This window comes from Heloderma suspectum, chromosome 2, assembly GCF_057233095.1.
Source record: "Heloderma suspectum isolate Gila_16-S chromosome 2, 16-S_ref, whole genome shotgun sequence".
Lineage (NCBI taxonomy): Eukaryota > Metazoa > Chordata > Lepidosauria > Squamata > Helodermatidae > Heloderma > Heloderma suspectum.
In genome coordinates, this window is record NC_139459.1 from 49,981,436 (window position 1) to 50,002,875 (window position 21,440).

The 21,440-nt window shown below is 42.0% G+C and overlaps 1 protein-coding gene across 2 annotated transcripts in view; it reads right to left on the minus strand.

The window, feature by feature from the left end:
- The window catches only part of ARHGEF28 (Rho guanine nucleotide exchange factor 28), a 211,346-nt gene that overhangs the window by 112,850 nt on the left and 77,056 nt on the right, over positions 1–21,440 (minus strand). For both annotated transcript variants that reach the window (XM_084833481.1, XM_084833480.1), the window contains exons 5-9: positions 14,450–14,633; positions 12,400–12,580; positions 8,139–8,211; positions 2,088–2,140; positions 30–90 (exon numbers count right to left, since the gene is read on the minus strand). In XM_084833481.1, coding sequence (XP_084689607.1) covers positions 30–90; positions 2,088–2,140; positions 8,139–8,211; positions 12,400–12,580; positions 14,450–14,633 — 552 coding nt within the window. The remainder of the gene's footprint in view (positions 1–29; positions 91–2,087; positions 2,141–8,138; positions 8,212–12,399; positions 12,581–14,449; positions 14,634–21,440) is intronic.

Here is a 21,440-nt window from a genome sequence, read left to right on the forward strand (position 1 = left end):
CCAAGAACACAGCTGAAGTTGTTTCTCACCTAAATCCAATCCATTATCATCTTCCTTTCCAGTTCGCTGAATCATATGATCTCTGTAAAACTACAAAACAAACGTGAATTAGATTATATCCCAGCTTGTGCTCTGTCATAAACTGTGCTGGGAAAAATCCGAACACAGTAGTATATATTTTTCAAAAGCACTTACAATTTTCTAAAATAGCAAGCAAAATCATCAACACAGATTAAGAAGAGATCATTCCCTCAGCAAGTTGCTGTCCAATTTTCCCAAACTACAATTCATGGGGTTTATAACATGTCAACAGTCCATGCATCACCCACTATTTTGGGCTACTGGGAAATTTATATTTTGATACTGGCCAGCTCTGTTCTTTTAGAAGCACCAGACAAAGAAACAACGCTCCTAGAAGCGGTAGGTCAACAACCTGTACTTCCCTTTTAAAAATCAAGAAGCAAACAATGCAGATCACAGAATATCAGAGCCATTCTCTCCATTTAGGCAAATTCATTCCCCAGTGTGATTTAGAAACTCAGGAGCACGCCCATAAACCACTCCCATGTCAGAAAACAGGTGCAAACGCACTGGCCAGAATCCAGCAGGTAGTTTGGCCAATTAAGCCCATTCATATCTGTGTTAGTGACCTGGGGCCACTGCAAAAGGATCATAAATGCAAGGCACTCTAAGGTAAGAGATGGGACCATCGTTTTGTGGAACAGAACATGCTTTGCAATGCAGAAGGCTTTAGGTTCTAGCCACGTTGTCGCTGGTCAAAAAGGATCTCAGGTAGTAGTAGAGCTTGGAAAGGCTTTCAGCTGAGACAGTGGAGTGCCATCTAGGCTAGATAGACCAATGGTGGCTCCATATAGTATCTTAAGACAGGATGAACAGAAGGTAACTGGGATCTACAGGTAGATCTATGGGCGATTTGCCCAGACTCTAAGATCATCTTCAGCAGTCCTTCTCTGGGAGCCCACACGAAGGGAAGTAAGGTTGGGGGCTTTCAAGAAGAGGGCTTTTTCTGCTGTGGCACTCAGGATGTGGAATGAGCTTCCCAGAGAGGCTCACCTGGCATCTACCTTGTGCTCTTTCTGGTGCCAGATGAAGACCTTTTTATTTTCCCAGGCATTTTAGTCTTTTAGCTCTGCTGTTTTACATCTGTTACTGTATTTTAAATCTCTACATTGCTGTTAGGTTTTATTTTGGACTGTTATTTTATGATGTACTTGTGGTTTTAATTGTTGTAAACTGCCCAGAGAGCTTTGGCTATTGGGTGGTATTGAAAATGCAATCAATCAGTCAGCTAGGATTTCTGACTCCAAATTGTTTAACAACAAAATGACTCCCCCTCCAGTTATTCAGCTGAAATGAAGAAAGTTTGGGGTAACCAGGAGTGCATTTTTGAATAGAATGACTGTGAGCTCAGTTAAGTTCTGGTACTCAAAACAAATTCCTGGGCTCAAAATTCTTTAAATTCTATGTGTATGCCTTTTCCACCAAGCTCTGGCTGGTGAATCTTGGGGTTCTAGTAGAAAAAAACAAAAACAAAGTAGATCCCACAAGCCTGATGTCTGCCCAACCTTGTCCTAAGACACATTAAATTAGATACTCAAGTGACTCTGTTTCATCAGTCCTTCTGCTGAGCTAATGCATTTATCATCAGCCAGACAACGTATTTGCTTTCAGACATGAGAAATTATTGCCATAAGCTTTATGTCACAACATGATAAATAGAAGGATCAATGGAGTACAGCTGTAACCATAAAAACCTCAAAGGCTACAGTATATTTTCCTAACTAAAATATGATTGGCCACAATTATCATAACTTTGAGTCCCAAGCAAAAGAGTTAACTTCTTCTCTATAGCAATCATAGCCAGGAATACTGCCTGGCTGATTTTGTTTTATTACCCAGACACTTCTTTTTTGGACTTGGAACAAGGAGAGAAAGAAGTGCTACTTGGCAGGCATTAGCCAGTTGTTATCTTCAATTCTGGTAGGTGTTCAGATATCAAAGCAAAGGGTGTGGTATGGGAACCTCATTTGATTTTAGCAATTCATAAAGAGGTAATTGAACTGTACCGTCACATCTTCATTTTTAAGAGATGACTCCTCAGATACAAAGTCCACCAGATCTGTTTAAAGAAAAGAAGTTTCTCATTAGGCTCTGGATGCCAAGTATGGAAGTTAAAGCTGCAATCCTATGCAGGTTTAGACAGGAAAAAAATCCTACAATTCTCAGCATTCCTAGCCAGTCTGGTTGGCTGGGGAATGCTGGGAGTTGTAGGACCTTTTTCTGTCTAAACATGCATAGGACTGTGCTCTAGTACTTCTTCCTTCCTTCCCCCCTCCCCACATGCGCATCATACCAAAAGAGGAAAATAAAAGGATACCCACAGGCACACACAAAGTTCTTTTGCAATACGCGTGACTCCCATAGTAGCATGCTTGTGGTTGAAATATTAGATGGTTCTACATTAAACTGTTGTGTTATTTTAATGGGCTAATTGCAGACAAGCTCTTTTGTCTTAAAGGGGCATGCTGTGAAAATACAGGGTAAATCATAAAGTAGCCTTACTGACTAATAGGTACTTGTCAAACAGCACTGGCTGCCCCAGGCACATTATAGTGTACATGAGATTCTGACTTGATTAAAAAAGAAGAAAAGCAATTGCACGTGTTTAAAAAACTAGCTCTTTCCCTTTCACTACAGGGAACAATTGTGACTATGTTATTAGTTTGCTTCCTGGCTCCTTCTCAAAACTCTGGAGGAAGGACATAGCGCACCAAATCCATATTTGTTTAATTCTTCCCTGTTCACAGACAGCACCACTATTATGAAAGAGAGGCATGAATATTCTGTGCCTAACACCTCCCCCTACAACCTACATGGTTAGCTAAAAGTAAATACTGTTGTCAAAAAGAAATGAATTCATTCTGTTGCCATTTTCCTTTTAGTTATTTTTTTTATTCAGTCATTTTTGTATCCAGTCTTCCCACATGGGATGAAAATCTGTGTTCAGTTTTGAGTTTACACTATAATGGCAGCTTCAGAAGTTACATACAAGAAGGCTGGAGGAAGCACAAGTGAGTCACATGCATCTTTTTGGCTTCTTATGTAACATCCAAGCACACTCCTGGAGTGGAATCCACTCACCCAAAAAAGAGGGGAAAGTTCCCCCTTTGCATGTTACACTGGAAAGAAAATACACAACTCACTTGTAAAATGCCAAAAGGTTCTAAAAGCAGCTGTTGTGTACATGGACCTACTAAGATTCTATAAAACAGGTGACCCTTTTAGTGCTTTGGTCAGGAACTGTGTCTGATTTTTCAACCCTTGCTTGATCCATGAGGCAGATGAAGTAAAACATATAACACAGTGCCAGTGCCTTCTGCATGTAAGCATTTCATCCATGTTCATCAAACTCCTGACCTGTGTACTTGCAGCAAAATTAAACACTGGTACTGCAAGTAATTTTTTCTCTAGTGTAGGGAAAGCATCGCTGCAGTGAGCAGCTGGACCACACCGCACTCCAGCTTCAGTGATAAAAACTAGACCATTTATATTAACACAGAACTCAAGCACAGAACTTTACATTATTCCATAACCTAGTAATGGCATGTTGGCGAGGCATGAAGGTAGACCGATTCCACCATCCATATCTAGCGGACAGAACATTCTTTATCTTCTCTCCTATAGAGACTCCCTGCCCCCACCCCCACCCGAATCCTAGATGATACACCTTTGCTTTCCCACATCTGGGAGCCTGCAGGTGGCACACCAGATCAAGATGCAAGAAAAGCACCAACAGCAGTAATGGCAACTGGAAAAAAATCACCGCATGTACTGCAGCCAATAATGCAAAAATGCTTCTTTTATGCCATTATCCACCAATGAGACAGAAGATGAAGGAAAATGACAAGACAACACAATTATATATAAAACAGAAGATAAAATGATAACTAACACTGAGATAGAGAGTTCTTGTGGACATAATGGTAAAGTTTATACTAATGCCCAGAGAAGGGTCTAATGGGTTCCTCTAAATATTTCCTAGAACTTTCCCTGAATACTGAACTCTGAAATGAAATTATTTGCCACAGATGTGTTGCTAACCCTCTCCCTTAAAGGACTCATTTAGCAAGCAGGTTGTTTTGTTAATTAAAAAGTCCCCTGATGGCTTTTCAGTCCCACTTGGTTTGAAAGTTAAGACAGAATTATTACTATGGTAGAAAAAGCACCTTACGTTGACCCCCCCAGAATGCACAAACAAACTGAGAAATGAAGAACTATGTTACTTGCTGAAACAATCATTTAAAGGACTATCTCGAGCATGTTTTAGGTTGCCATTCTATGCACACTGACTTGGGTTTTAAGACCCACTGAACTCAGTGGGGTTTGATTCCAAGTAAACCCAAGTTGTGAAGCATAACTAGTTCACTGATCAAACATTACAGGCAGCATTCATTGCTTTATTTGGCCTGTAACTTCTGCCTGGTGCTTTAGAAGAACTTAACATGTGAACGTTCCTATGAAAATATGAAAACATTACTATATATTAAATTACTACCTTTTTTCCTTAGTTTCTACTTAGGGCTGTGCACCGCTTCGGTCTGAAGCCCAAATAACGAGTCCAGGCAGGCTGCTTCAGAGGTGCCTCTGCGTGATATGAAGTGGAGCAGAATAGCAATGAGGTGCCCCGAAGTAAAGCGGCTTGTATACAAAGCACCTCATCCAACTCAGTGATTTGTTCTGAGCAACCCAGATAGCCTGGTGCCAAAAGTATCAACTTCAAGTATTCAACTTCAAGTTCAGCAAGCGGTTGAGGAGGAAGGAGGAGGAGAGAGGGAGCTTTGGCAAATGGAACTCTAGTTGCCAAATCAAGGCTGAATGTAACCCAGCAATCTCCAATCAGTGACAGTGATGGAGGAGAGGGAAAGACTGAATAACTGGAGAAAAACAGCTGCATTTCAGAGACAGTGATAATTCTGGTGGTGTTACTTAGAACCCACCCCTGTCTGGGTTCTCCAGACACCCTCCCCCTGCAGCCCCTGCTCCGCTTGCCAATCCCTCCACCTCCACCACGATCAGCATGTTATTAAAAAACATGGCGATTGGAAGTCTATGTGCACATAGACTTATATGCAAAAAGCACCATGAATCTTGAGTATATGGGCGATTCACAGCACTTTTTGCGTATAAGTCTATGTGTACACATAGACTTATGTGCAAAAAGTGCTGTGAATCACCCAGGCAGGAGGAGGCATGGTGCACACACATACTCTGCAGTCCTTGGGGGTGTTTCCACCAGCAATTTACCCAATTGACAAGGCACAGCATGATCTCAAAGCTCCGATTCTCCTTTGTTTGGTTTATTGCCTTAGGAAGAAACTTCGACCCTTTGTTATAGAGATCCTGTGGGTTAAAATGGTGGCTGGTTTCCATCTTTGTGTTTACTGCTCTCTTTCAACAAAACCATTAGGGTCTCCTCAGAAGTAATTCCTCTTGTGGTCAATGAGGCTTGCCATCTTAATGGCCACAGAACTTACAGAAAAGCCCCTCAATTGACATGGCACAGTTTTAAAGCTCAAATTCCCTCAGCGCTGTAAAGCGCGATCTCAAGGCTCCAATTCTCCTTTGTTTGGTTTATTGCATTAGGAAGAAACTACTTCCACCCTTCGTTATATAAATCGTGTGGGTTAAAATGGGGGCTGGTTTCCGTCTTTGTGTTTACTGCTCTGTTTCCCAGCACAAGCATATGTGTGTCTACTTGGAAGTAACTTGTGGTCAATGAGGCTTACTCCAGAAATGCAGGTGCATCTGGACTTTCAGGGGAAAGGAGAAAGAGGGGGAGGGGGAAGCCTCTCTTATTGGTTGAGCAGCCCCTGCCAGTCAGATGACATTCACTCCAACCTCCACCCCCACCAGGAAGTATGTTGTGTGAAGTGAGTTTTACTGCTCCGGAGAACCTGCTCATTGGGCCTGCATGGACCACATCCCAGCAAAGCTGATTCCTTTTTAAAACTCCAGTACTCCTCCATTAGCTTCTCCTTCCATTGTCATGGAAACACAACCATAGACAGCTGAGCAGGCAGGAGGAAGAGGCAGTGCAGGGCTGAAAGGTATAGCTCTTTGCTTTGAGAGTTTTTGTGGAAAAAAACTAAATTCAGCTGCACCTAGCTCAAAAAGTACTACGCCAAACTGTCTGAAGTTTGGCAGGTAGGATCTCCTCCATGTCAGCAGAGAGGACCCCATGTTTCATATATTTATCATGAAAACGGATAAAGTTATGGGCATTTGTGTTTTCCCATGCAAGTCAATGGGAAAACGGCCAAACCAAGTGATCCGGGTTTCCGCATCTCACTTCGGATCCAGAATCGAGTCGAAGTGGAGGGGGTCCGAATCAGTCTGAGTCGAAACAAGATGATTTGGAAGGTCCAAAGTGGCATCCGAAGTGAAGCAGGGGGTCCGCGCACAGCCCAAGTTTCTACCCTGTACAATTTTTGTTGCTATCCATCTTGATTAAAATACATAACTATGACTATGAGGCAAACCCTCAGAATCTTGATGGACCCAATTTGCCTTATGAAAAAGGAGTTTTGCATTGATAGGGCTGAATCTTAAAAAAAGGTAAAGGTAAAGGTGTCCCCAACCAGTCGTGTCCGACTCTAGGGTGCGGTGCTCATCCCCATTTCTAAGCCGAAGAGCCAGTGCTGTCCGAAGACGCTTCCATGGTCATGTGGCCGGCATGACTGAACACCAAGGTGCACGGAACGCTGTTACCTTTCCCGCTGAGGCAGTACCTATTTATCTACTTGCAATTTCTTGCTTTTGAACTGCTAGGTTGGCAAGAGCTGGGACTGAAGACGGGAGCTCACTCCGTCACGCAGCACTCGGGTCTCGAACTGCTGACCTGCCGACCTTCCAGTCTGCAGTTCAGCGTCTTAACCACTAAGCCACCGCGGCCCATGGTTGAATCTTACCAAACTGCAAATGCACCCTCAAAATTTTAGAATGAAAAGCCTCAATATCAAAACCAGTAGCAATCATTCTATATATTACACTGAAATAATTTCAGTGGAATTCTGCCCTCTTCTGGCATTTTTGAAGAAATTACAATTGGATACTACTGAGTCAAAATAATTAAATCCCAACTCTACATTCATACTTCATTCAAGACAAGTGTAACTTGTATTGACTTGTGTGTAGGACTGCACCCATTTGCCCTATTCAGAGATCAGTATGAATCACAGTAGCATATGAAGACCTGAACAGGAAGAGGCAGGCTATGTCCTAACTGATTTCCCCCCACCCCATCCCCACAAACATGGGTGAAGGGCCTGAAGACTCCACTAATGCAGCATGGGTCATGTAATAGCTCGACTGAGGAGAGAGCTGCTCATCTAAGCCAGACTGCTAGAGACTCTCTCCTTTTCCATGCCACAGCTTTTTGTTCATATAGTGAGATTATCTTCACTCAGAAACCTCTTTATATGTGTGGGTCCAGGCCACATGGGGGTTGGAGGGGTGTCAACTGCAGCAAATTGTCCCAGGTCTCCACAAAATAAGCCCCCCCTTCTCCACCAAGCTCCTCTGTGTTCCATCAGCTCCCACTCTGCCATACTGCTCAACAGAGCCCCACACGCTCATGGGTCCATGTAGAAGGAAATGGCAGGGCCCTGAACATGACATCTGCTCTAAGCCCCATTAACCCCCTGGGCAGTCCTGTGTGGGTCAGCTGTACTGGGATGGGGCCATTGTTTAAAAGTCTTTTCAGTTATATTGCAGCCTTTGACACCCAGACAGCGTCAAGGATGTTAATTCTCTCTAGAGGAGTTGTTTTTAATAAAACCATTTAGAATTATTTTTAACATTCCAGTGTACAAAGTGCTTTACAATGCTAATCTCATTCCCCGCCCCCCTACAACAATCCTGCAAGCAGGGCAGGCTGAAAGACAATCATTGCCATGTTAAAGGGCCGCTCAGCTGAACCACAATTATCGTAACATTCATTTGTGAAATGTTTGCATACCAGATTGCACAGAAAGTGAATGCTATTCCAATGTATTTTACACATGTAATTCGACAATGGATTTGTGGATAATGCTGCAATCAAGACTGAAGAACTATACCTTCCACAAAAGCTGTAGAGTTGCAAGGCATCTGCACTTCTCCCAATGTCTCAGCTTGCTTCAGAGTAAGATCCTTTAAAATGAAAATAAAATAATAACCTTGCTGAGTTATTGTGTATATATACTATATAACATATAGATCAAAGAATCAGTATTTTCAATATAACATTCATGAAGCAAATTCAGATAGTACTCGAAGATATTATAAAGCAGGAGTAGGTAACCTTTTTTCTATTGAGGGTTGGATTCCCTCACAGCTAATATGTCCGGGGCCGCATGTTGGCAGTGGGCAGTTAACGCCAACAGCGAGCAGACACAGAGCCAAAACTGGGTGGGTTATCCTTTTTCGCTACCTTTTTCTGCCACTCCATTTCCTCTACCACTCCCCACCCCCGTCCTTCCTGCCCAGCAAAGTCTGCCAAGGGACAGATCTCTCTTGCCAAGGGACTGAATTGTTTGCATGCAGAAGGTTTCTGAAATCAGGCTGAGGACCACTTGAAGCCCAAGGGCCGCAGGTTGTCCACCCCTATTATAAAGGGTCTTGTGACACCTTACAGACTAACAAATGTATTCCGGCATAAGCTTTTGCGGACTATAGTCCTCTTCATCAGATACATCTTCATCAGATACATCTGATGAAGTGGACTACAGACTGCAAAAGCTTATGCCAGAATACATTTGTTAGTCTTTAAGGTGTCACGAGGCCCTTTATAACAGACGTCATTTCCTGATCTGCAATATATATTTTTGCTGAGCTTCTGTTACTGCACTTTTGTATCATTCAGTCCCCTCATGTTTGAGAAGTTTTGTCTTTTGAAATAAAACATGATTGTGCTGGACTTCCTTGGCAATTGTCCACTTATATAGGTGTTAAAATTGATGGCACTGGGGTCACTGTTTCCAATCAATTCAAGAACACTTATGTCTTGCACCAGTTCCTGGGTAGCACCACTTACGATTAAGCCCAAGGTTACCTCTCCTTTGGTTGTTTCCATAACCACCTGTTGTAAGGCACAGTCTTTTAGGGTATCTAAGCATTTTATCTGTTTGTCATGAACAGAACACACATTTATCCAGTCTGTATGGGAATAACTGAAGTCACCCAGCACTACAAAACTTTCTCCCTTGGCTGCTTCCCTTGTTTCACTCTCCATTTCCAGAACATCCTGAACACCTCGGCTAGTGGGACAAAAACATGTCCCCAACACTAACTTTTGGGGCCTGATATTGCCATTCACAGCAGAGTCTTCCCGATTCAAGATTTCCAGCTTGACTTTATGCCCTCTGTCATACAGAGAAACACCGCCCCAGTATGCCCATCTCTGTCCTGCCTATAGAATTTGTATCAGAGTTAACCATTTCTCACTATTTCTCTCCTTTCCAGCAGGTTTCCACTGAAAACCAAGTACTCCAATTCCCCCATCTCGGCTCAGAGACTGGCATACAAACACCTACATAAGAGATCCCTCCCCAAATGTTTCTGGCATGTGCATTTTTCTCTTACAGCCCTTTGGCCTCTTTGACTGCCTATCATATTCTACTGCACACTCATTGACTGTATCCCATCCTTATTTACAGGATCAGAAACCTTTTCAGCCTTGTCTCCTAGGGATGATTTATCCCAAACTGGATGCTCCCCAGCTCCTATCAGCTTTCCCCCAGAGGTCAGTTTAATCTTCAGCAGTTACACTAACATCTTGTTTACAGCCTCTTGTCCAAATTCTGAACAGCCTCTGTGACTTGTCTGCCCAGGACATCCTGTTTATTCTATGTACTATGGACTCCGTCAGACATTTCCTACACATTTTCTTGAACTGTGCTGTAGAGGCCATATTGCTGGGTCAGGCATAATCCAGCTTCTTTTCCTTAAAATGTGCATGCTGCACAGAGCACCTGATTGCTCTGTATCAGTGACGAATTTAGTTTAATTTGCATACAAATGCCTCAACTTTTCATTACAGCAACATCATCAGCAATTCCAGTTAGCAATGGATGAATTTGGAATGGATGAATTTGCCAATGTTGATTTCTCTCAGTTTCTCATTTTTCCAATCCTAAATTTGTTTCATCCTATTTCCTCATTAGTTTGCAAATATTTTTTAAAGTCTGCATGAAAATTCATAGGTATTTTCATGCATATTTTTCCTAATATACGAAGTTTTGTATGCAGTTTGGCTTAATATGCATTTTTGCAAGCAGTTTCCTCTTATATAATGCATTTTTGTACATCATTTTTTTACTGGGAAACTGCATCACAAAATCTAGAAAGGCGCAAATATCAAAGGATATTTGAACTTTCTGTAAACTGCCTAGGTTTGCTTCAGAAAGGCAGCACAGAAATACAGCAAGTCATTAATAAATAAATAAAGACAACTGCATTTCAGGCTTGCATATTAGATTGGGAAGTGTAACTTAGGTTAACATAAAAGTGTGAACCAAACTAATTTCTCCCCAACCCTACTTTCAGCTTAACTAAAACAATATTGTAAACTCGTTTTACAATGTTTTCCATGGTACCCCAGTACATTCTGTATCTAACCTAATTTAATAAAACAATTTATCATGAAATGTTTATTGGTTTCCAATTCCATCCCAATCTGAAAGATCCATGGCAGTAAATAAGTTGTAAGAAAGCTCTAATAGGTGCAGTTCAGAGAAAATGAGGCACCCTTCAGCTCTACTGAAACCAGTAGATCAAGTGGCTTGATCACTCACTTTCACTAACGGTGCTTCCAGATGAGGTTTCTGTTGTGCAATTGTAGTTCACAGAAATGTCATCATCTTGCATTTGTAAGCCTCTTGTTTTTTCCAGTCACTTATTCCATTATTATCATTTTTCTTACCAGAAAAATTCCAATAAGGAAGAAAAGGGAATAACTACACATTGCTTTTTGATTGTTAGTGCTAGGAGCCCTCTGTCTGGAAGAATCCTAAATATCATTAACTTCATTGGGAATTAAGCATACCGAAGCCCCAGGCTAAATGGTGCCCTGAGTAAGGAGCACTTTTGGTGGCCCCATGAGTCAACTTACAGCATTCTTTTTTAGTATTTATAATGTTTATAATGGTTATACTATTTGTAGTGCTTATAATGCTTGGCAGTGTCTCATCGAAGTAAAGCTATGTTCCTCTGCATTTTATCTAGAACAAATGACATCAAACTGGACATTGAAAAAGAAACATTATTTAAAGCAAACTCATGGAAGCTTGTTTTTGTAGATTGAACCCAAACAACCTGTAGAACCTTTTTGTTGTGGGGGGGAGGTTAAAGATGCATAGTATTTTTATTTCTTTTCTTTTTTGCCGTAGCTCACTGCACTTTGTACACTCAAGAAACACTGAGTCACCAAGCTCAGCTCAGGGCCCTCTTCAGCTTGGTACCCTTAAGGCCTGCCCTGCACGTATAGGTTGCACCCAATAGCCAGGGCTGGCCCTACCATTAGACACATGACTGATTTGAGTATCATGAAAGGGCAGCAAACTCTTAGTTATTTAATACAACAACTACTACTATTACAACATTATTTATTTTTTACTACTAGGAAGAGGGAGAGGCACTTGTGGGGCTTTCTGCCAGGTGCAAACCAGCCTTGGGTACTATGCACCTTGACTTGGTGAGGGTGGGGGTGGAGATACCATTTGCTGCTTTGCCTCAGGCAGCAAAATGTCTTAGAATCATAGAATCATAGAATAGTAGGGTTGGAAGGGGCTAGCCTTGTCAATATTTGGGCCAGCCTTGTCAATAACTTATATGAATTATCTGTTACACTTTTTTAAAAAAACTGCTTTACAGTGCAACCCCATATATATCTACTCCCCCAGTGACTTCAGTGAGAATTAGATCAGACTTTTAAGGTGGATTAAAAGTACTTCTAGATAAATAAGTGTGTATAGCTGTTAGTGTTCTACATCCTCTTTCATGGAATGAAGCTGCTGTCATAAGAGAAACAACAGATAAAGAACCCCACTGTACAGGTCGCACCTTAAAGGCAAACAGATTTATTGTGATACAAGCTTTCATGGAGTAGAGCACACTTCATCAGATACATGGAGTTCTAGTTCCCAACAGTGTATGTCACAATAAACCGGATAGTATTTCAGGTGCCACAAGACTTTTGTTTTTTTGTGTTACCAAAAGCTCTGACTATTTTCAAAGTTTTTATCTAAGGAAGAGCAACTTAACTATCAAACATGAATAAACAGATTAAAACATTTTGCAAAAAGAAAAAGACACTTCTCTGTATTGTAGTTTGGCACTCACCTTGTGCAGAAAAGCTCTATCCCAGAAGTATTTCCTGAAGAGCTGAACGTCAGATCCTAGCAAATGGTCTGCCGTGTGATTAAATGTCAGAGACAGAGTTCCTGATGAATGAGCAAATTGTAGGACGGCATTCTCACCAAGCTCCACTTTAGAAATCTCAAATGGATGGCTGACCTGCCTTCTGAAAAAAGACATTCACTAGACTGAAGTAAGAGCACAGGAACCATGAAATGCAAACCTATGCAACTCCTCACTCATGCTTCGTTCTACCATTTCAAAGTCTAACCTACTCACTGCAAGGATCTCAGACAAAAATAGCATGTAACATCGACGAGAAACGCTGTTTTTAAAATAACTTTTGCCCATGAAATTACAAAGAAAACTTGGAAAAATTCTAACAGAATAAAATAACAGGCACTTAACACCTGGTTTTCTGTATTATTTGTAAAAAAGATGCAGCCCATTTAAATGTGAACCATACACAACAATCAAAATGAAACAGCAGCCAGCAGGCTAATTAGCATACTGCAGCGCAAAAGAGACAGTCCCAAGGGAGCACTGCATTGTTTGAATGTTCCAAACAAGTGAGACTTTCATAACAACATATGTGACAACAGAGTTAAGTCATTTTTCTCATGCAAATGAAAGCATGAATAAATTCTCATACAAACTGCACATTGTTCAAAGCTAGAAATAAAAGAGCAATATGGTTGAAAGGAGGAAAACACAACTCAACTGTTTTTCTTATTTCTCATTTGGCTTTTCGTTCTTCTTTGTGTGTTTTTAAATATTTTTTAAGATTAAATTTATATCCTGCCTTTCCACTAAAAATTTACATCCCGCCTTTCCACTAAAAATAGTACTCAAGGCAGCTGAAAATAAAATATGGAAATAACAAAGTTGTAATTAAAACTCATCCAGTAAAAACACAGCAGTGAGAAGAAATGGCAGCATATTTTGCTGACTGTGTCATGGGTCAATTTAGCAATGAAGGACAAAGGCAAGTAGGTGGCAAAACAAACAGTCAACACCAATACATTACATGAGCTTCAGATACTCAGCAGGATATAGACCCTTGAGAGCCTTCAAAGCTATTCTGTTCCAATGTATTTTGCAAGCAGTCAAAATCTGATAGAAAAGCAACCCAGGTAAGGAAAGTGAAAGAGGTGGCTAATAACTGAGTTGTCAATAGACGGAGGTTATAGAAGTCAAGAAGGCAAGCTAACAAAGACTGTGCTAGTCTGTTGCCACAAAAACAACAAGAACCTTGTACGGCCTTAAAGCAGGACCGGGCAGAAGGTAGATCAGGATTTGCTGGCAGGTCTCTCAAGAATTTGCAATAGATCAACAAGGGTTTTTACTGCAACAATAAAATGACTCACCTTCCCAAATTATGCTGCTGAAATTAAGATTGGGGGGGTGGATTATTGTCTGGAAAGACCGTGAGGGACACTCAGTTCTAGTATCCAGAACAAATTTTTGGGCCCAGAATTAATTCTTTAATTTTAAGTGTATGTCTTTTGCACCAGGCTAACAAAGTGGATCTAGGGATTCTAGTAAAACACAAAGTAGATTCCACAAACTTGATGTCTGCCCACCCCTGCTGTAAAGACTTAACACATTTATTATGGGATAAGTTTTTGTGGACCACAGTCCACTTCATCCAATGCTAAAAAGAGTAAGAGCTGCAATCTTATGCATGTTTAGACAGAAAAAAGTCCTACAACTTTTTGAGCAGGATTGGATCTTTCCCCATTCCCTTGTTATACTTGTATAATGTTGTTATCTACCTCAAGATCTTGGGATAGGTCAGGCTTCACATATAAATAATAACCCCAAAGGTAGTTCAAATATTAATTTACATTCTATAATGAGACATAAGCAAGTGAACAACATATCCTCTTTTAAGTCTACCACTTAACTCCTATGGGGTGATTCTTGAACACCTGCAATGGGAAAATCCAGTGAAATTAGCAGAGACATACGGATGAAAGTAGACATTTCATTTGGCTCTTACCATTAAAATGTCACACTAATCCAGAGCACTTACTTGGAGAAAATTTCAGCAAGTCTGAAGTGTCCGTTCTGTAAAGCCAAGTCCAATGGTGTCAACCCTTCTTCATTAGGTAGAGTGATTGCAACTGTCCCACCTGGCTGGAATAACAGGAACTGGGAAAGTTTAACCAAACCAAATCTCATTGTGAGATGGAGAAGGGTTTCTTTGTGTTTAGAATCTAAAATAAAAAAATACACGAGTGCATTCAAAATCAATTACATCGTTTGTATAAACTGTATGCATGCTTCAATGTAACAACAATATTCCATTTAAGACATAGAGTAGTTACAAAAAGAAAAGTCCACATATACAAAATCCCGACGTCCTATTTGCAGTGCTATTATGGTGGGACACTTGAAAACGTAAATGGGGGAGGGGGACCAATTTTCAGTTTACTCCGCCATTCCTGAGCTGGGCGCAAAGCCCATTTGAACATCTACTAAATGATAATAGCTGCAACCTATGGGTTGTATCAAATTGGTCTCCCTCTGCTGACAAAAGGCTCTTTGATCCAGGGGAGGCTTCCATCAGTGGAATGGAGAGGGAGGGAATTTTGGGTGATTCCCACTCCCCTCTGAATCCACACATGCCACCTCCCACGCGGTTTTGAAGGTTCACCCAACTCTCCAGATCATATTTGGGTGGATGGGACATGGGAGGCTGCACAAGACAGGGAGAATTGCTGTAAATCCACCCCCTCCCTCTCACAGAAGCCTCTTCTGGATTACATAGCATTCTGTCAGTGGACGGAGACCAATTGGATACAACTCTTTGTGCCTAATAGCCTCAGAGTTTGATGCAGGGCTCCAAAAGGAGGTACAGACTCCTCCCAGAACCTCCCATCTCAATTCTGTGTAGGCCTTAACTGAATACAGTAATTCCTTATTGTTTGCTTCTCTTCTTCAGGTATATCAAGGGACTGTGCATTCCTGCTCTTTTCCTTTTTTATTGGTTTGCCAGCCCTTGCTTAGAGGGCTGACATGTTGTATACTTCAGAAGACTCACTCTGACAATTTTTCAGAAGCTCCATCCTATTCAGTCTTGGGTCAAGTTCAAAAGAACTCACTGCCTTCTCAGCTCTCCACAAGCTTTCAACAAGCTGAACATGAGCCAACAAAGTGATGTGGCTGCAAAAAAGGCAAATGCTATTTTGGGCTGCATTAATAGAAGTATAGCTTCCAAATCCCGAGAAGTACTAGTTCCCCTCTACTCAGCACTGGTTAGGCCTCATCTGGAGTACTGGGTCCAGTTCTGGGCATCACACTTTAAGAAGGATGCAGACAAACTGGAGAGGATTCAGAGGAGGGCAACAAAGATGATCAGGGGAATGGAAACAAAGCCCTATGAAGAGAGACTGAGAGAACTGGGCATGTTTAGCCTTGAGAAGAGAAGACTGAGAGGAGATATGATAGCACTCTTCAAGTACTTGAAAGGTTGTCAGAGAGAGGAAGGCCAGGATCTCTTCTCAATCATCCCAGAGTGCAGGATACGGAATAATGGGCTCAAGTTACAGGAAACCAGATTCCGGCTGAACATCAGGAAAAATGTCCTGACTGTTAGAGCAATACGACAATGGAACCCATTACCGAGGGAGGTAGTGGGCTCTCCCACACTGGAGGCATTCAAGACGAGGCTGGACAGCCATCTGTCAGGGATGCTCTGACTTGGATTCCTGCATTGAGCAGGGGGTTGGACTCGATGGCCTTGTAGACCCCTTCCAACCCTACTATTCTATGATTCTATGAACACATATGAGGTTGTTCAGTCCATGTGATCCATCACCGCTCATGACAAGTGGTCATCTTACCCCAAGTAGAAACTGACTTGGGAGGGGAGTGGAATTGTATCAATTCCAGCGCAAATTAAGATGAATGATGAAAAGTTATTTTCCCACAGAAAATACAACCTGAATTAAAAAGGTTATGAACTGTTGCCTTTGCTGGTAACTTTTGCTTCTGGGTGGACCTGCTGGTGCCCAAACACAGCAGTGCTAAAATCCTGGATTTCTTCATTGATGTCGATGAGCATCTCTCACTTCTTCCTCAGGGAAGGGAGCCAAAAGGCGATAAGAAATGGGAGCGGAATCCTGTCTGCTAGGCTAGCCATAGTGGTGGTGGTGGAAGAGGAGCAGAAACAGCTCAAACGTAAAGTACATGCTTTACATGCAGACACTCTCAGGTTCAGTCCCCGGCATCTCCAGTTAAAAGGATCTGATAGCGCGACAGACCTCTGCCCATGACCCTGGAGTGCTGCTGCTTGTCAGAGCAGACGAGACTTGGATAAAGGGACAAACAGACCAACCAGGCATAAGGCAGCTTCCCGTGTCCCAGGACTCCTTGGCAGATGAATCATGTGGAAGGGTTTTCTGGAGGGTAAAAAGTCTGAAAACCACTGCCCTACGCCCCAGGGTGTAAAGACACCTAAACTAAACAATAAATATTTAAGGGGTTTTTTTACATAGAAGAATCTTAATAATGCCATGAGCCAGGGAGAAAGTAGACTGGAGTTTTAAAAAGATCTGTTTTGAACACAGTGACCTCAGCGTTTCTGTTCTCTGAACTGCCTCTTTCTTCTTTCCTTTTAAACATGTAAATGGAAGGATCAAAGGAAGGTGAAAGCTAAAATGGAACAGTAGGTAGTTTGGAGTAAATCTCTCTCTCTCTCTCTCTCTCTCTCACACACACACACACACACACACACACACACACGGAATAGAAATGGAAAAAAGTAATACTTTTTTATTTTGACTCTCACAGCAGTGTGGTGCAGTACTACATAACAATGGTATAGGGCAGAGCTTTCCAAACTTTTCATGTTGGTGACACACTTTTTAGACATGCATCATTTTGTGACACGGTAATTCAGTTTTACTAGCAAACTGGAGGTTAAACTAACCCGTTATAAGAGATACGGACACATACATAAATTGTAATAATGAAATGTATGGGGATAGAACATATCTCATGAAAACCTTTCATTTATATTTTTAAAAATATATGATTTGTAAGATAATAACATACATTGTTGTCATTTATGAGTAACAGTATGTAAATAAGTGCAAGACAATGTGAAAAATAAACAAAATTAACTAAAGTATTTACAATACATATTAGGACACATAGGCCCAGGTAGGAGTTCAGCTGCAAAAACACATGAAGTAGAGAAGCAAAAGTCCAACAAAAATGGTCTAAATATATATGTCTCACTACAAGGCTATATTGCTATAAATATTTGCAATGCCTATGTCCAGAGTCCAGTTCCAGCACTCTCTGGTGGTACACTGCTGGTGGATGGTTAATTCACAATTACAGCAGAGTAAAAATAAAAATAAATGGCAGAAATCAAATTATAAGTGCCACGTGGTGGCTGGCTTGCTGTTTGCCACGTTGGGTTTGGGAGGGTGGCCTCCCTTCAGCCAGCCGCAGGTGGGTTGTCTGGGTGATTGGGAGCACGCTGATTCCGAGGCTTCTGGCCTCCACTGAGCTCCGTTCCGACTGGCCAAGATGGCGGACGGCCCGCTTGGTGCAGTCCCAGTCCCAGGCGGCGTTTCCGCCTGCACGCTACTCTGGCCTGGCCTCGCAGGAGGACGGTGCAGAGATCCATGAAGGGTGCGCTCGAAATCTCGCAGGGCTGGGGGCCGCTGCCACTTCACGCCGGCATCGGCCAAGCTCTGCTCCCAGGGCAGCGCCTCCCCTCTCTTCGCCCCGCGCCTCTACCTCACCGTACTGCTCCAACACCGCCAATCACGAGCGCCCTACATCAAGACACCACATGATCCTAAAGCAGCTAATGTTAAAGCAGCTAAGCCTTAGCTGCTTTAACATTAGCTGCTTTAGGAAGTGCCGGGGGAGGGGCCAAGGGAAGCAAACGCGAGTAAGGGAGCTCCGCGGTGCCCTTCCGCACAATTTTCTGCATTTCGCGCGACAACCTACACACTGCTGCCGACACACTAATGTGTCGCGGCACACAGTTTGGAAAGCTCTGGTGTAGGGTGTTAGTTTGGAATGTGGGAAACACAGGTTCAAATTCCCTGCTTGGCTATGAATTTCACTGGATGGGGCTTTGGACTAGTTACCATCTTTCAGCCTAACCTACTTCACAAGTTTGTTGTGTGGCTAAGAATGCTGCTTTCAACTCTTCGGAAAAAGAAAATACAGATATTAACAAATAAATAAAACTACAATAATAAAAAATATAAAATAGCAGCAACCCTATACAAAAGGTTGTTACACTGCCCTTGACAAATGTCTGCAAACGTTAATTGGTGCCAAATGCAGCATCAAGGGACACTGCTGACAGGAGCTCTGAACTCTGAACAAGGAACAACAGTGTTATATCAACTGCATAGGATCCTAGGTTTGTTTCTGGACCCAATGCAAGATGCTTGAAAATCCCTCTACAAAAAAATTGCTGCCCATTTGAGGACAGCAAATGGCAGCGGGGATTTCTCTATTTTTTTTTTTTTCTGGGAGAGTGAAATTTGTGACATCTTCCTTTTTTCTTTTCTCTCTACCCTACTGCCCCATTTTTGCCAGCAGAACTCCTGTTTTAGCAACCAGACCACTGGTTCATTTCCTCCATAATGCCCTGGATGTAAGCATGGTTCCAGAACAAAAAATGGGGCCCCACAATTTTCTCCTATAATGCCCTGGAATGACATTACATTTGAGACATTATGGCGGAAACAAAATGGCAGCCTGTGGAGGTGGCCCAAAAAACGGTGTCAGCACTGCTGAACTGGGTCTCTGAATTTCACCACCACAACCCCACAAAAATCTGAGAAATGACTTCGTTTTGGGAGGAACCTGATCTTGCATCACTTTGAAAAAGATTGCACTTAAAATTCACCAGTGCAATTGCCTTTTAAGTAGCAGAATAACTGTAGATTACCTTGTTTATGTTCCTAGATATTTGCACTCAGAAATGTGCTAAAGAACCTTTCTACAATCTGGTGCCTCCAAGTGTTTTAGACTGCAACTTCCATCATCCCTGACCATTGACCACACTGGCTGGGGCTGATGGAAGTTGTAGTCCAAAACATCAGGAGGGTACCAGATTGGGGAAGGGTGGTTTAAGCGTTACTTTCTCCAAATCATAGACTGATCCACGTGAAAAAGCTTGGATACTTTGCAACATTTAAAGTATTTTTGTCACGTGCACATAGATCAGGAAACAGCTGCAATCCCAATCTACATACCTGAGGCTAAAAAGGCATTCTTGCCACCATCTTGAATCACACCTGTACAGTTAAGTATACTGGAACGAGTATTGCATCATACTGTCTAACAAAAAAGAACCTTAGAGAAAAGATGTCAAGAATGGTCAATGAGAGAGAGCGAGAGAGAAGCAGTTGTGCCCATTCTTCATTCTTTGCACTTCCAAGATTCCCACTCATTTCAGTGGGGGTTTGGGACGGCAATAACTCCAGGATGAGATCCTTAACTGGGGTCCATTGTATTTGTACTGCATTTGTTGAGAATGCTTCCTTTTTCCTCTTTATAAGACTTCATTATGTTCATTGTTTACAAAACAAAGGGGCTACTCATTTATTACAATGAAATTATCCATCTCAACATTAGCTGGCAACTCAGTGCTATTTTCCCTAATCCTCCCACCCCACCCAGCCTTCCGCCAAATTAACTTGGTTGTTCTTGTTCTACATGTATAGTAATCTAACACTTTGACTTGCCCAAAGAGCTCTTCCTGGGAGTCTGAACCATAAGTGACTCTCCTGGCATCTTCCTTGGCTCCTGTAGTTACAATACTTCCATACTATTTCCAGGGCTAAATTAGGGTTCCAACTGGTGGTGTGCAACAGTAGTGGACCACGTGCTCCTTTTTGTTTTGCCCTCTCTCGTTCTGTATCCTGGAGCCCAGACAGCTGAATGGAAAGCACAGAGCCTTACACAATAGGCTTGTGTCAGAGCAATGAAATTCCACTAGGGCTAGATGCTGAACTTCACCCCAAGCTCCCACACGGAAGCCAGGAACACAGTGCAGGCTAATGGAGTCTGCCTTTGTGGATTTGCAATCCAGAACAACTTCGAGATGGGGGAAACCAACTGCAAAGGCGAAAGGGAAGCATTCTATAATCAGCCCTCCCTTTAACAAGAGTGCACAGTATCAAGTTAGGCATGGCAGACTTCATGAGAAATGGCCAGTTTGAAGTGGGACCCTGTATGTGGAATGCTCTTCCCAGGGAGATCTGCCTGGCATCTTTACTTAATACATTTAGATGCCAGGTTAAGACTTTCCTCTTTGAACAGGCATTTCATCTTTCATCTGTCACTTGATTATTAATTTTACTGCTGGCTCTTCAATGTTTTAAATCTTTAATATTGTATTGTTTTGATATTTTTATTGTTGTATTTTTGCTGTTGCCCTTGCTATTATTTTGTTGTGGATTTATGATTGTAAACTGCCTCAAGGGCATTGGCCAGTTGGGCGGTATACAAATCTATTAACTAACTAACTAAGGATGCAATCCTATGCTGGCTGGGCAATGCTGGGTGTTGTAGGCCTTTTTTCTGTCTAACGTACAGGACTGCACCTTCACTAACTAAAGCTCACTCTGATACTGCTTTATTTCTACCATGGGTCATTGCCAATTATTTCTGCATGTATCTATGTATGAACTTTGCAGTACACTAAGGTGATCAACACTTCAAATATAAATGCAATCTCAACAGTAAGGTGTGGAGTAACATATAAATTTGTTCAATGGTGATTGCAAATATATTCTGTGCTTCCCTGGAGACAAATACCTTAATAATTAAGTTTCCAGTTCTCCCAACGATATTATAGAGCAGTTCTTCAGCTAGTATAAGCAAATATAGATATCAACAGTGAGACTGTACATTTGTTTCATTCCTGATTATAGCTGGAAAATCAAACGCCACCCTGTAACACAAGGGGGGGGGGTGCAAATTGACCTTGCAACCAACAGAATAGGCATATGCTGAGATTAACAGAAACACTGTCGTCC